At 39.3% G+C, this 16,979-nt stretch overlaps 1 protein-coding gene across 9 annotated transcripts in view; it reads right to left on the bottom strand.

Moving 5' to 3' along the window:
- The window catches only part of CDON (cell adhesion associated, oncogene regulated), a 242,908-nt gene that overhangs the window by 44,906 nt on the left and 181,023 nt on the right, over positions 1-16,979 (bottom strand). For all 9 annotated transcript variants that reach the window (XM_021926733.2, XM_009187617.4, XM_031652805.1 and 6 more), the window contains 7 exons: positions 16,245-16,517; positions 14,581-14,727; positions 13,278-13,421; positions 12,033-12,320; positions 10,188-10,457; positions 4,964-5,317; positions 411-709 (listed from right to left, as the gene is read on the bottom strand). In XM_021926733.2, the coding sequence (XP_021782425.2) occupies positions 411-709; positions 4,964-5,317; positions 10,188-10,457; positions 12,033-12,320; positions 13,278-13,421; positions 14,581-14,727; positions 16,245-16,517 (1,775 nt within the window). The remainder of the gene's footprint in view (positions 1-410; positions 710-4,963; positions 5,318-10,187; positions 10,458-12,032; positions 12,321-13,277; positions 13,422-14,580; positions 14,728-16,244; positions 16,518-16,979) is intronic.

Genomic DNA, 16,979 nt, shown 5'->3' with positions numbered 1-16,979 from the left:
ACAAACAATTGACATAAATTATTCCACAGACTCTGTTCAAACAGTTGTTTTTAATAAAAAACTGCTTTATTTGCTAAATAAATAGTATTCTACTACCTTAGAGAGGGAAGGAGTTTGTATTTTTAAAGTGGTTATAGAGCTTTATATTGAAGGGTTAAAACGTTTGATTAAACATGTAAAGACATCATTGGGTTCCTAGAATTCCAATTTGGGGGGAAATTATACTTCATTCTCAGTGCTTTCCTAGGATTGGTAAATCCAGTATGACTGGGATCTCTCTGACAAACTCATCAGTCCGGACACTCTTGTTCTGTTTCCTGCCATTCCACAAATGGAAAAGACAACAGTGTATGTCATACAAAGAATGTTCAGGTGTGAGCAGAGAAAGATGATAAACGACAAGATATTACCTTTCGATACTTCACAAAGTAAGCATTGATGGGCAGCCCACCATCCTTGCCTGCCCTCCATAGCAGGTTGTACGTGTCTGGCGTGTGGGTCTGTGGGGGGCTCAGTATGATGGGGGCGTCAGGAACCGAGACGCCGCTGGCATTTTTCTCTGGTGCTGATTCCACTGCACTGGGATGGACCTTCACTGGAAATGAGCTCAGTAACCCGGTTTCTGAACCATCTCTCTTATTTCTTTCATCATTCTGAGCAGCATCAGGAAGTGTGACTATCTCTGCTTTTGTATTTGTTTCAAAAGGAACTACAGGGAGAAAGAGAGAAGAGAGTGTGAAGAAACCCTCATTTCACTGTCTTTTACCCAGTTTGTGACGTGACTGCCCTCACTTACACTGTTAGCACAATTTGAGCCCTGGAAGTTAAAACAGGTAACACTGCCATTTATAATTCATGGAAACATTTAACCTCTAGTCGCAATCTTTTCTCATGGTGGAGCAAACGAATTGCTTGAAAAACCAATTATATGATGCAATAGTGTAGCAGTTAAATGTTTTTATTTGTTCCTTGTTCTCTAAGAGTATTCTTTTTAGTAATAATAATTTGCTAGTTTAACCTCAGAAGATTGCAAGTTGGCTGGGCATGGTGGCTCACACCTGTAATCCCAGCACTTTGGGAGGCTGAGGCGGGTGGATCGCTTGAGCCCAGGAGTTCGAGACCAGCCTGGGCAATATGGTGAAACCCCATCTCTACAAAAAACACCAAAATTACCCAGGTATGGTGGCAGACACCTGTAGTCCCAGCTGCTTTACTTGGGAGGCTGAGTGGGAGGATCACCTGAGCTTGGGGAGGTTGAGGCTGCAGTGAGCCATGATCGTGCCACTGCACCCCAGCCTGGGCAACAGGCCAACTAACTTCTACCCGAGGGGATCCTGCAACTACACCTGTCTCAAAAAAAAATTAACAAAAGATAAAACAAGCAGGCAGCCTTAACACTTACTACTAACAGCATACAGAATATACAGAGGAAGATAAAAATAATTTATTTGCACTGAAAAAATACATAGGTTGCATATAGTCAAAGATAATTACTGAGCACATATTATGTGCCAAGCATTGTATGAGCTATCTTATAAACACAATCTCATTTAATTCTCAAAACATTCTTAGGTAGATGGTAATACTCCCATGTTACAGGTGAAGAAATTAAGGTTCAGAGAGACTAAGTGACAGCGGCCAGGAAGAATGTTAATGGTGCTGCTGTGAAAAAAAAAATAAGAAGGAACAATTTATGACAACAAATATACTGCCAGTACAATAAAACCGAAGGAGTGACAGCTTGGTTTCTCTAAATTGCTATTAATACTGGCAACAGAAAATTCTATTTTTCACTCCTTTTGTGGAGGAAGAGTGCAGAGGAAACAATGTACTACTTTTATTTCCAAAATGAAGTCAGATTCCTGGTAAAAGGTGGGTGTGTTTTTGGGAGAAGGGCTGCACTGTAGTAGGGAACCAACAGAAATAGGACTAACAGTGTAAGGTTAGTTCTCTGTTAGTGTAAAAGAGAGAAAGGGTGTCCCAGAAGATGCTTCAGAGAAAACAAGAAGCTAGTGAGGAAATAATGTAGAAGAAAACTAATTAAGTTCACTGAGACAACTTCAAAATATTGCTCCTGGAACAGCAGTGTTTATCTAGTGAGTCAGACTGCAGACTGATGTTCAGGGTGTGATCTGGTGCCTGCTAATGCAGAGACAGACTCAGCAAGTGGAGGTAATTAACTGTGGCTTGAGGTAGTGGAGAAGGATCTTTTTATCATTAGAAGTTTAGTGGATCCTCCGGGCAGTTTTCCACTGGGAAGTGGGATCTGGCTGTAAAAGAGTTTAAATGCCACATGCCTCAGTTTATACAGAAGCATGAGAAAAACGTTACGCTGCAGCTTCTCCACTGTCTTGAGTATCAAAATTCCATTTCTGTAAGATTTAAGATGCAATGAGACCTCTCCAGAACTTTCATTAAAAGGGGGATTCAATTAACTTTCTTCTTCTGTTTCAATGATATAATCTGGGCACTTGAGAGATACACTCAATACAACTGAAAAGACCTTACCAGTACTTCCCCAGTGTTTTTGCATGTATTATCTCGACTTATCTTCAGAACTCTATGAAATGGGTAGAACAGGCATCTAGCATCTTTTAAGGTGGAATGTTTTTTGAATTGGAAAAGAGATTGATGCAACTATGGCAACGTAAACAAATTTAATGACTCTAAATAGGGAGGGAGTACAACCATATCTGTCAAAGATGCTCCCACTGTGACCACTGCTGCCAGCAACTCACGCCCAAACTATTTAGGAAACCCACGCCAACTCCCATTATAGTTTTAAGGAGTACCACACACTCTACAAATATTTGTACATCCAGGACCTCAAAAACCCAAGGTCTCTGGAAAGAACAAAGGCTGGGGAGGAAGTTCTTTCTCTAACCTAGCTTACTCTCCCCCTTTACAGTACAGTAGACAAAGTAAATGACTTGTCAGGATGCTACAATTTCATAAGGCTCAGATTCCTATGCAAAGAAGTGAGTTGTTATGTATTGTTTTGAGTTTTAATAAACTCAGTTGGATCTTAATAATTATACTAGAAAATTTAAAAAAGACAATGTAGGACCTCTTTGGTAGAATATAGCTGATGGGGTTACCATACCCAAAAGTGGTATTTATCAAGACATAAAATCCTGGAGCACACGGGAATCTTAAAGATCTTCTCAGTTCATATAACTTCAAAGGGCTTCCGATTTCTCATATTTAAGATGAGGAAGTCAGACAAAATGTCTAGTTCCATCAGCCATAACTATGACATCTGTCTCTCTACACCCTGTATTCACATAATCCCTTCAGCTAAATTCTACCCAAGAAGCTCCTGCAACTACACCTGCCATGCAGCTAACAATTTCGAGCAGAGCCACTCTTATTTTTGCCTAGAGGAATAGAAATATAAAACACACACACATATTCATTTATAGGTGCAAATTTATGTAACACTGAACTACTTTCTTCATTTGAGGATTCTTACGGTTTCTAAAATCAGTAACTATTTCTTCCTTCCCTTAACACTGCCACAAGAGATCACTATAATTTAACAATATTAGACAGTAATAATCATAACTTTATACTTAGTATCAATGGAGGGCTTTCTATTGCCAGACACCATTCTAAGCGCTTACTATGCACTGACTCCTTGGATTTTCACATCAACCCTATGAAGTTGATCCTCACATCAACCCTACGAGCACCTTCACTATACCTGTTACACAGATGAGGAAACAGAACAGAGTTCAGTGATTTGCCCTTAGGTTACAAAGCTGCTAAGCGGCAGAGCCAGGATTCTGACACAGCCCCTGTGCTCAGCCTCCACATCTCTCCCATCTCTAACATGCACAGGAGGATAAGGGGAAGTCCCTGGTCCCCACCACTCCTCCTCCGCCTCCACCTTCATTCAGAGCAAGAGCATCCTTGTTTGCATGTGAAGGGAAATCGTATGTGCACATACAAACTCTTTTTATTTCAACCATCACTCCTCTGCCAAGGACCCCCCGTTGGCCACTGCTCTGGCTAAGGGTGCCCACACACTAGTCGTGGGAGCACACTGGGCCAGGGGAGAGGAACTGTGGGGACAACTGTGAACTCACTAAAGCAGGGAATGCTGGATCCCAGACCTGTCTAGAAGGAGGAACGTGGGCTCTGAGCTCAGCATAAGCACTGCTCCTTGACCCCGTGGGCTCTTTGACCCGTGGAACCATGGCCCCAGGCAGAAGAGAGCCACACTAAGCCCCTTAAAGCAGAGGCCAGGGTCAGAGACCTCAGTTACCCGAGACTGAAGGCACTATTGCCTTTGATATTGGACCTCTCACAGGACAAGTAAGGTGACAATCTACAGCCAACTGACTAGTTGTTCGGAATGCCTACTGATGGAAGGCTTGAATTTGAATGAAGTCATGTTTGAGTTCATTTCCATGAATATTAATAGTCTATATACCAGTACATCAAAAATCATATACAGTTTTTAAGTCATCATCACAAAAAATCAGTAAAATAGGAAGAATTAATATTATACATCCCATTAGAAAATAACTTTGGATAAGACAGAGGGAATATATACAAACAGGTATTACTTAATAGTACCACAACTCTACATTCTCAATGAAGGCCAGTCCTTTAGACCCAATACTGTAGTTATCAAGGGCATAAAAAATGTCTGCAATATCATTTTCGGTAGCTTAGAAAACCAAAAGCATTCATCCCAGAGACAGGTTATATTCTGGGCCTGCTCCCAAATGAGAGCTTTCTATATTGCAACTACACTCTTAACACACACATCAGAAACAGAGACCAACATTCATGTGATTCACATAAAGCGAAACACCAAGAAACACAGTTCTACATTTCACTGTCATCAGGAAAAAATACAGATTGCTGGATTCATTAAAGTAACATTTCAAGTCGGTTTAACTTATATTATAAAAGGAACTTATTCAACTAAAAATAAATGATAATGGCAACTCACCAACCATGAGAGATGCTTCCGCCTGTGTGGTACCATGTTCATTTGTAGCTTCGCAGATGTATCTCCCCGCATGTTCCTGAGTCACAGCCTGAATATGGAGAGAGCTTGCACCAGCTTGGGACATGACGAAGTACACAGGCTCCAGGTTCAAGCCCTCAGGACTTGATAACTGTGATTTTCGGGATTTAGATCTCAGGACTTGAGATGGATGACTGGTTATCAATCCATGGCTGTCATACCAACGAATGACCGGAACCGGCATCCCACTGGCATTGCAGGACAGAGTGACAAAGCCTCCGTCCGCCACCTTTGCACTTGCTGGTGCCGTAATTATAACTGGCTTGAATCCACTGTCTATTAAAAAAGTAATTGACATACGAAAAATTAAGAACACTGTAGTATCTACGATGCAAAACAATTTCATTCTATCATGTAAATGTGGGAGTAATGATTAAAACCAAGATAGCTACCTCCTTGTTAGTTCCCTTCGCAACTTTCACCAAGTAAAACTGTCAATAAATGGTAGAGTTGTTTCATAGCTGTAGGCTCCTAAACATTTCCTACATAAATTTCCTGTCCTTCAGAAAGAAAGGAATATATACAAAGAAATCTTTTGAGAGTTTTCTGAAGGTACACTATACATATTTGACCACTGCAAATATAGAACATATGAAGTTGAAACCTCAGACCTTACCAGGAAAATGTGTAAATAAGTATAAAAGCAGATAATTTTCCTTCAAGAAAATGGTCAATTTTGTGGGGTAGGATGGGAAGGGAAGCAGAAATTTGATTATAAAAAGCTTGGGAGAAAAAAACCTGTTCTGAATAAAAGTTGATACTGATGATACCTGTATTTTTTTCCCATAGACATGAACAGCATCTTTGTTTCTAAATTAAAGTGGCACCAAGTCTTTCCTTTGGGTCTTAGTATTCTCTGGAGGCATTTTAAACAGAGCTTACAATGGAATATTGATCAAAGTAAATGACATTTTCTCCAGTATGTCTTTTTCTCTAGTCCTCCTTCCCACGTCTGACAAAACCACCCAATAACTGATATCAGATTTCTGGATTTTTGCCAAGCTACTGAGTGTAAAATGCTATCTCCCTGCTCAGAACATGCATTTTCCTGAGGTCTAATGAGGCTGTACATCTTTTCACGTGATCATTTGACATTATTAATTTTTGTACTCTGTGAAATGGCCTTTGTCAGTTTTTCTATTGGGTCATGAATCTTTTCTGTAATGATTCGGAGTTCTCTGTATATACTAGATTCTGTTCTTTCGTTCAGGTATGTATGTGACTAGTACCTCCTTCCTAATGTCCTGTTTGACCTTTCAGCTTTTCACAGTATCTATTAGGAAGATGTTTTCATTTCAATGTGGTCATATCTTTTAAAATCAGTCTTTTAAAATGTCTTATTAAAAAGTTTTACCCACAGATCATACATTCTTCAATGTTTTCTTGAAAACTTTTTTCATCTCGTCTTTCATATTGAGATCTTGAATCCACTGAGAATGTATCTTTTATACAATGTGAGTAAGACACTGAGTTTCACTTTTACCTCCATGTTGATAGTCAGTTATCCCACATCAAAATGCGAAATCGGTCTCCTCCCTGCTGATGTGCAGCACCGGCTCAGTCAAGCCCTTACATGCAAATGTCTTTTTGAAAGTCTCTGTCTTGTTCCCAGAGTCTATCTGTTTCTGTACCAATATAATATTTTCTGAATTACTACAGATATTTTAGATGTTTAAGGCAAGTCTCCCATGTTCTTTTTCTCCTTCTTTTAGAGTACCTTTGCCATTCTTGGGCCTTGGGTTATCCATATACATTTTAGAATCAGTTTGTCAAGGTCCTTAAAATACTATGATGGGATTTTAATTAGAATTGCATGAATCCACAGAAAATTTTTAGAAAGACCAGATAACTATATAATACTGAATACAATATATAATATTGAGGAACTGGTATATCTTCTTATATAACTGGCTATGCTTTACTGCTATAATATTTTAAAAGGTGGTTTTTAAATTATACTTTCTGTTGCTGGTATACAGACAGGCAACTGATTTTTTTTTTTTTTTAAGAGATGAAGAGTGCAGTGGTGTGACCTCAGCTCACTGCAACCTCCGCCTCCTGGGTTCCAGAAATTCTCCTGCCTCAGCCTCCTGAATAGCTGGGACTACAGGCGCACGCCGCCAAGCGCAGCTGTTTTTTTTTTTTTTTTTTTTTTTGTATTTTAGTAAAGACAGGGTTTCACCGTGTTGCCCAGGCTGGTCTCGAACTCCTGAGCTCAGGCAATCCACCTGCCTCAACCTCCAAAGTGCTAGGATTACAGGCGTGAGCCACTGCACCCAGCCAAGGCAACTGATTTTTGTTCACTGGTCTTCATCCATCCACCTTGCTAAATGTTATTATTTATCATAACAGGTCATAATAGGACATACAACAGCCATAATAATGGCCAGCAAACTATTTGGGATAGTCTGTGTTGACAATCATATTGGTTGTAAATTAACAATGATCTGGGTTCTTTCCTTCTTTTACTTTTCATGTCTTTCTGTGCTGGTTAGGATCTCCAGTATAATGATGGCCAGAAGAGATTTTCAAAGGGAGTGCTTCTTACATTTCACCATTAAATGCAATGTTTCCTGTAAGTCCTTGTTAGACACTCTTTATTAAGAAAGTTCAACTCTATTTCTACTTTTCTAAGTGTCTAACATGAGTACTCAATTACGTCTAATGTTTTTCCATCTCTAGTGAGATAATCATATTGTTTTTCTCCTTTATTCAATAAATAGAGTGAATGGCACTCTACATTTTCAAGTGGATTCCTGGGATAACTGTTTGGAAATGAAGTCTTTTCTTTTTTACACTGTCCTGGCTTGTTAATATATTATTTAGGATTTTTACACCTATGTTCATAAATGAGACTGGCCTTTGATTTTCCTTACTTGCACCATCTTACTGAGGTTCTAGAATCAAGACTGGAGAGTTTCTATCTTTTCCTCTTCTCTGGAACAGTTTGTATAATATTTGAAATGGTCTATCCTTCAAAGTTTGGTAGAACCTCCATAAAATCATCTGGCCCCTTATTTTCTTTGTAAGAAGATTTTTAACTCCTAATTCAACTTATTTCATAGGGTTAGGACTACTCAAGCTTATTTCTTTTCAGTCAGCATTGCTAAGTTACATTTTTTCCTCAGAACCTGTCCATTTCTGTCTTTATTATAAATTGTCATAAAATTTAGCTTAATCTTACTATCTTTAATTGCTGTAAGACTTGTATTTATAGCCCTCTTTTGTTCCTAATATTATTTGTACCTGCTTTCTTTTCTTTGGATCATTTTCCCCAAAGATGTGTCCATTTTCTTAGACTTTACAAAGGGCCAATTCTATCTTTATTGATCCTATTTTTTCTTTGTTTTCTATTTAATTGATTTCTGCTCTTATTTTTATGATCTTTTTTCCTTTCTTTGAATCTATTCTGTTACCCTTTTACTTCACGCAGTAGTTTTTAGTCTTACTAATTTTCTTTTACAGTCACAGAAGGCTGTAAATTTCCTTTTAAATTCTATTTGGCTGTCTCTTACAAAATTGACTGTAGCATTTTCATTATCATTCAGTTCAAAGTATTTTAAATTTCCATTATGATTTCTTTTTTGATCCAACCATTGAGAAGTATAATTTTAAATGTCCAAATACATGCCCATTTTTAAAAATTATGTTTTCACTATTAACTTCTAAATAAATTACACTAATGTCAGAACATTCGGTCCATATGATATTGATTCTCTGAAATTTAAAATATTTATAACTCATATCATAAACAATGGACTTCCCTAATAAAGAACTCTTATAAATCAAGAAGAAGGAAAGACCAACAACCTAATTTTTTCAATAAGCAAAAGACAAAGAACAGTCAATACACAGAAACGCAAATTTAAGGGGCTCAAAAACATGAAAAGATGCCCAACTTTACCTGTAATAAAAGAAATACAGATTAAATGGTTCTTTTTTTTTTTTTTTTAACCTATCAGATTGGCAAAGACTTTAAAAATTGACAACACCCCATGTTGGCGAGGGTTTCAGGAAACAAGGAGAGTTAAGTGTTGCTGGTGGGAGCGAACACTGGGAATGACTACGGAGAGTGATTCAGTAATCTCTACCAAAATTACCACCACAGATGCGCTTTTATTCTGCAAGTTCATTTCTAGGAATTTCTTTTACAAATACTCACATGTGCAAAATAATCTTTGTAGAGGGGCATTCCTTACAGAACTACTTGTAATAGCAAAAGATTAAAAACAACCATCAATCAGGTACTAGTCAAATTGTTACAGCTATACAATGGACCACTAAGCAGCCATTTTTTAAAAAGGAATGAAAATACTTTTTATGTACCATGTGGGAAGATATCCCAAGATGTTAAGTAAAAAATTTATGGTAAAGAATGCTACCACTATTTAGGTAAAAAAACAAAAACAAAAACAGATATTGTTATAAAATGCACACACACTCTCTCATGTTGTGTGAAACCACCTGTATGTGTACTACATACAAGGCTGCTCAAGAAACTGACACAACTAATTACTTCTAAAGAAAGGAACTGACTGCCTAGGGAATAAGCGTAAGAGAGAGGCCGGGCGCAGTGGCTCACATCTGTAATCTCAGCACTTTGGGAGGCCAAGGCAGGCGGATCACGAGGTCAGGAGATCGAGACCATCCTTGCTAACACGGTGAAACTCCATCTCTATTAAAAATATTTTTTAAAAAATTAACCGGGCATAGTGGCAGGCGCCTGTAGTCCCAGCTACTCAGGAGGTTGAGGCAGGAGAATGGCGTGAACCCAGGAGGCAGAGCTTGCAGTGAGCCGAGATCGTGCCACTGAACTTCAGCCTGGGCAACAGATTGAGACTCCATCATTAAAAATAAATAAATAAATAAAAAAGATTAAGAGAGAGATTGTACCATATAGATTTTTAAAGTATGAAGAATCTGTTGAAAAGTTTTTAAAAACTTTTTTTTAATGAGCTTGATTAAATAGGATTACTTCTTCATGGAAATGCCTACCTGTCACTAGCAAGGAACATGGAAAATGAACACCGTTCTTGTATGGTGCTAGGGTTATTTTCTTTTAGTAAAAATAATTTCATTTTTGACCACAACAAAAGCCCACCTGGAAAATAAAAGTTCTTATGACTGGCATGACCTAAAAGCCTACCATTTTCAATTTCAAGTCTTCCAGTAGACTGCATAAATCCAATCCCATTATCTGCTACACACTGATACATCCCAGCATCTTCCACGGTAACCCCACTGATTTTCAGTCTGTTTCCTGCAGTTAGATGTCGTGCGGAAGGATGAATAGGCTGTGCATTGTGAAACCAGGTACAGTTGGGGGCTGGGTTCCCACGAACGTCACAGGTAAAGTGTACTGTGGCACCCAGAGACACTGTCTGATCCTGTAGTCCTTTAGAAATGGAAGCATGTTCTGAAAATAAAACACACAAATTAAACTCTGCCCTCAAAATGGACTTCTTAAATTATCAAGTCATAAAAATCTTCTTTCTACCAATAACCAGTTGAAACAAAGTTGCATTGTTTATTCACATTCTTCTGTCTGCTGTGGTAATCAAGAAAAAAATTAGAAATGTTCCACTAATAGGATAAACCATATGTTACTAATAACATATCGTCTCGTTTCATAGATTACTCCACCCACTTAACTCCCCACAACATATGGGAATACACACATATACAAAAAGAGTTTCTAATCCTGGGCTTCTCTTAGCATTTATTTCAGGTGATTAGTTTGAAATACAGTAACAATTTCCCTGGATCTCACACTAAACAGGAGCCAAAACAGAAGAATGTTTATTCAGAGGTTAAATTATTTTTACGGTCAACTCAACTTTGAGGTTAGATGTATAATAGGCGAAAACAAAAAAATGAAACTTCCTTTAGGGATCCTTCAAGTCACTTATTACCCAGAAAAAGTAAATCATTTATCAGAATTTGTAGCATATGTCTAAATTATGCATATTAATCCAGTCCTAATCACTGAGTTCCCAAAGCCCACTTGTCATACACTTACGTTAACTCCAGTGTCGCTAACCTATAGCAGGTTATGGTTATAAATATTATAAATACATGCAAAGGGTTTACAACAATTTTATTCATTATTAAACCACTTTCCACCTATTTTTTTCATGAAAATCTGTTTCAATAAAGGAAAACATTTTCTGCAGCTACACATGATAGTGAGGTAGGTAGCTGCTTAGAAAGAAAGGAATAGCTTTGAAATAAAGTATATAGAAATGTGGGTGGAAATAATTCAACTTTGTCACCCAGGCATTGGTAAAGCATCCAAAAAAAGAAAATTAAATTAAATAGATTGATTTCTTTTTGAGATGACATTTTCTTTTTTGAGACAGGGTCTGGCTCTGTCGCCCAGAATAGAGCGCGATAGCGTGATCTCAGCTCACTGCAACCTCCGCCTCCCGGGTTCAAACCACCCTCCCACCTCAGCCTCCCAAGTAGCTGGTATTACAAGCCTGTGCTACCACACCCAGTTAAATTTTGTATTTTCGGTAGAGATGGGGTTTCGCCATGTTGCCCAAGATGGTCTTGGACTCCTGAGCTCAAGTATTCCGACCTCCTCCCAAAGTGCTGGGGTTATAGGTGTGAGTTACCATGCCCGGACTGACATTTTCTCATTAGTACTCTGTCTTAGTTACTACTACTGGATACTACACACGGATATCAGCTAGATTCTTCCATTCTCCTGATTTCCAGTTTTTTCCTCCATGTTATGAAGAAGAGAGAATAATCACTATATTGCATAACTAGGTTGGGGGTGAGGTTCCCAAGAATATTCCATGCGAAATGCTCTATGCCACCCAGAAAAATGGCCTAATTCCGTTATAAAAATGAAACTTGTTCTGGCTAGGGTGTAGATATTTCTAGATATTCCCTATTTCAATGTCACAAATGGATCTTTCCTTCAGATATCAGTTAGACCAGAAAAATGGCTTCATTTGAAAAAAATTAAAAACTAACATCTTACCAAGTACATTAACCATGTAAGTCACATATTTTACATCTCCAGACTTGTTTCCCACCATGCAGGAATAGTTTCCAGAGTCCGCTGGGTCAATGCTGTCTGTGGCAAGATGAGAATACAACCTTCTCCAGCTGCTTCCTGGTGCAATGTCCTGCCCGTCCTTTAGCCAATACACTTGAGGAGCCGGGACCCCACTCACCACACACTCCAAGGTTACGGGGCTACGAGAAAGAACAGCTAATGCCTGTGAATGGGTGGGGTGAAGAATGTGAAAATCATCTGAAGAAGGACCTGGAAAAGGAAAGGAGACGAGAGATTATTAGTAAGTCTTCGTTTCTAATCTCTTGCTTAGCAAAGCTGTGGGTATCACTGTTTTCCCATGTATTCTTTATACTACAAGGTCCTATTTGGCAGTTAAATCCTTTTTAGTTGAGAATTAAAAGATTTCTGTGGTCTTTTAGGGCTACTTCTGAATTGGCGGTTTGGAAATGCAGAATTCCCAACAAGTTCAGAAGCCACGGCTTTACTGTGCTCTAACTATTGGTGCTACCTCAACGCAACCGCCATAACCTAAAACTCAACAGTGATTTTCATCACATCTGAAAGAAAGAGGACAGACATATCTCTTTTTTTTTTTTTTCAAAATTCACAGACACCAATTTAATGAACTATGAAGCTGTATCTCCTCTATTTCTTCTTGTTTGAAAAAGGGCAAAATTCTCCACATGTATTCACTCTGTCACCTTGGCCAAAATTCCCTTCTGTAAGTTACATTTTTAAAGCATGTACAGTACTCTTCTATAATGCATTAATGTACTTATTTTTTTTTTTTTTAAACAGAGTCTCACTCTGTCATCCAGGCTGGAGTGCAGTGGTGCAATCTCAGCTCACTGCAACCTCTGCCTCCCACGTTCAGGCGATTCTACTGCCTTGGCCTCCCGAGTAGCTGAGATTACAGGCGCGTGCTGCCACACTATGCTAATTTTTGTATTTTTAGTAGAGACGGGGATTCCGCCATGTTGGTCAGGCTGGTCTCAAACTCCTAACCTCAGGTGATGCACCTGCCTCGGCCTCCCAAAGTGCTGTGATCACAGGGGTGACCCACCATGCCCAGCCTGTATTTCCTTTTTTGGTAAGACTTTTTATGATAAACAAACAAGATTTGAAAAAAAATGAACTATCATTGCCCACATTTTTATGAGGACTCTTCCTCTTCCACCAGTTACCATTCTTCTCCCAAATACTTACGACTCACAAGGAGCTTTCGGCCAATAGGTTCAACTTTTAATTGATGTGTGACAGGATTATAAGCTGCACATTTGTATGATCCCTTGTCCTCTAAGGATACATTCAAAATCTGAAGATTTCCTGATGGAAGGATTAAGTAATTCTCTGAGGAAGGAAGGGAGTGCAGTTAGGCCTCTCCCTTTATGAAGGACACCACAGCACAACTAAAACTCACAAAGGTTGATCATTATGCTTTATTCCATCTTATTTTGTTTCATTTTATTTTATTTTAGAGATGGGGGTCTCACTCTGTCACCCAGGCTGGAGTACAGTGGCATAAGTACAGCTTGCTATGGTCTAGAACTCCTGGACTCAAGCGGTCCTCCCACCTAAGCCTCCCGAGTAGCTGAGACTACAGGTGCACGCCACTACACCCAGTTAATTTTTAAATTTTTTGTAGAAATGGGGTCTCACTATATTGCCCAGGCTAGTCTTGAACTCCTGGCTTCAAGTGATCTTCCTGCCTCAACTTCCCAAAGTGCTAGGATTACAGGCGTCAGCCACAAGACAGCCTGCATTACGTTTAGACGTGAGATTAGCGGCAAAGAAGCAATCAAGGAAAATTTCTTAAATGAAGGAAAGGGAAAGTCAAAGCAGAATAGAAAAAAAAGGTCAACAGAATTAGCACAGCAAATCAAACTCGGCAGAAGCACTTTAACGATAGTGAATCTCAAAGCACAAGAAACATGCTCCGACTTTGGCAAACCTCTACCTGCAGCACTGGTCACATGGTGTTTCTGCATTGTCTAGTCACTAATTTTTTTCCCACAAATACATATTAAGGGGCTACTTTCCGCCCACAATGGCCAGGCACAAGTGCTATGGCAAGGAAAAGAGCAGACAAAAACCCGGCATGCATGCAGCCCACGTTCCAGTAGGGCTTTGTGGGGAGGTCAGAGAAAAAGAAATATAATCATAAACTAACAGAAATATGAATAACACAGTATCAGGTGTGATCAATTCTATGAAGAAAAGCAAAACTAAATAAAGGGGCCAGACAGCACCAGGTATATTATTTTAGATAGGACCATGCGGGCTGTCTTCTCCAAGGAAGTGAAATCTGATGGGGGTCTGAAGGAACTGAGGGAGTGAGGCCTCAGGGGATGGGGCGTAATTATATGTATATTGTAACCATTTGTTTTAGTCCTCTCCACTCATGCCTTCTTGCATCTACAGTTCATCTCTAGCACACAGAGCTTAGAAGCGGCTTATTTAATGAACATTTGTTCTGTGTGTGCCACCAGCTTTTCACAAAAGGTCTCACCTGTGGAATGTTTCAGCCATTTTCCCCGGATTTTATAGCGCACCTCAGCTCTGGGGTTACTCTCTGGTACCCTGCAGCCAATGAAACCAGCACTGTTTTCTTCTGCTGTAATAACATGCTTTGTGGATGAACCAAAATCACCAAGAACTGAAATAAATAAGGAAACAGATAAATAAATAAGTAAATAAATAAATGCAAATTTGAATTCTTTTTCCCAAAGGAAGTTTAAAAATCAGAAACAACATCTGCAGCGTGGCCTTTTGTGGCTGCTGACCCCAGTCCAAAGGGCTGCATGATCTTTCCATCTCAGAAAGCAGCTGGGGCAAGCTACTCAGGAGGCTGAGGTGGGAGGATCGCTTGAGCCCAGGAGGTTGAGGCTGCAGTGAGCCAAGATCGTGCCACTGCACTCCAGCCTGGGTAACAGAGTGAGACGCTGTCTCAAGAAAAAAAAAAAGAAAAAGAAAGAAAAAAAGAAAAGAAAAAAAAAAGAAAGCAGCTGGGGCAGATGTGCATGGTTGAGGGCTAAGACCTAAGTCATGGCACCCTTTTTCATAAGTCAATGCTTCTAGGGAACCAGAATAAATATAAACTGCTCTGAAGACATCTAGAACTATAAAGCATAATTATTCCCATTTGGTCAAGACAAATCCTTTTCAATCCAGTCCCCCATCAAAACTCACTTTCCCTACAGATCCCTAATCTGTTTGTAGTTATTCACATTGCAGTAAAATGATTTCTGGAATGAACCTAGGACATCAGAAAAATAAGGAAGGATATCATTATTTAGATTATCTGAATCTACTAACTTGGTCTCAATTCCTCTCAGTCTCAGTTCACTATGGATGGAGCCTGCGGGGGAACTCTTTATGATCTCCAGGGCTCAAAGCACTCAGCAGCCTGTCACGAGGAGTTCAGCCCGCCCGTGTGTGTCTTACAGCTGTCCATGGGTCACAGCTCTACAAAAACATTTACTCTTCTCAGTTATGACAAACTCACTACTCCTGGGGAATCCAGATTTCTTCTGTAAATAGGGGTGCCCTTACAAAGACGTTTTCCATTACTGGAAGCCATCACCATTTGAAAGGCAGATGGCTCCAACTTACTAAGAAAAACCACGCATTCCAGATTTTCCGTAAGTTCAATACTCAACATTCCTTTCTTTACAGTTACTTTTTTCCTGCTTTTTAATCATGGTTTCAATTAAATGAATTAAAATCACTCAGTAATCAAGGCAAATAAAACAGGTGTGAAAGAAAGACAAAGGACTCCAGGAAATAACTAAGTGTCAGAGTAGACAACAGCTTTTGCTGTTAATGATATCATGGACTTCCAAGTACTCATAAAGAAATTGTTCAGAATTCACATTAGAAAAGGGTCCTTCCCTGGCAAAGCTGCAGAGACTATAAAGAAAAAAACAACTGTCCTAACTGTGTAACTTTAAAACAATCATTTCCATATCATTGTCACCGATGAGGACACCAGGCCAGGCTCACGGAGGTCTAAGCGCACTTCCACAAGTTCTACTCACAGCACGAGCCAAGGCTGAGATAAAAACTCCTATGTGCCTTACACCAAAGTCCATAGTCTTTCCCCTCTTCAGAAATGCAAGCACTAACAGTAATTTCCAGAAAACCCATACATAACAGGGACAAAATTAAACTCACCTGCCACAGATACTGTTGCTGGGCCACTCACAATGGCACCGATGCTATTGTTGGCAAGGCACTGGTAGTAACCCAAAAGGGAGGAGTTAAGAGAAAGAATTGTCAAAGTCCCCTGATGAATCTTAATATGTTCCATGTTTCCATCCAATTTTTTTCCATTATGCAACCATGAGATATGAGTGGTCCCAGGTTTAGCAGAACAATGTAGTACTACAGGTCCACCAAGTTTCTGGACAGCAGAGAGTGGCTCAGAAGTAAAATAAGGTGCCAAGTCTACAAGGGAATATTCCCCATATGCAAAGAAAGCACGGGAGGTAAGAGGAGAGAGAAAGAAGATTACATTAAACACATTTCATCTGTATCTTTATAACTAAAGGCAATCTCTTATTTTATGTTTGTTATGGTTCTTGCTGCTTGTAAAAGTTCTAGCAAAATTCTTAAGAGCCTATTTATTGGAAGTGAAAAAGAAAGTTAGCCTAGGACTTAACAATTAGGGTACAAAAGACAAGAATGCTGACGATATAAATCAGATACAATACCAATCCTATTAATAAGAAATAGCAAAGTGCAGCTGGGCCCTGGGGCCCCGCCTATAATCCTAGCACTTTGGGAGGCCAAGGCAGGTGAATCCTTGAGCTCAGGAGTTCAAGAAGAACCTGGCAACATGGCAAAATCCTGTCTCTACAAAAAATACAAAAATTAGCCAATGTGGTGGTGTACACCTGTACCTCTAAC

Source organism: Papio anubis, chromosome 12 (genome assembly GCF_008728515.1).
Source record: "Papio anubis isolate 15944 chromosome 12, Panubis1.0, whole genome shotgun sequence".
Lineage (NCBI taxonomy): Eukaryota > Metazoa > Chordata > Mammalia > Primates > Cercopithecidae > Papio > Papio anubis.
The sequence above is the reverse complement of the archived record's forward strand: the minus strand, read 5'-3'. Positions and strand labels throughout refer to the sequence as shown.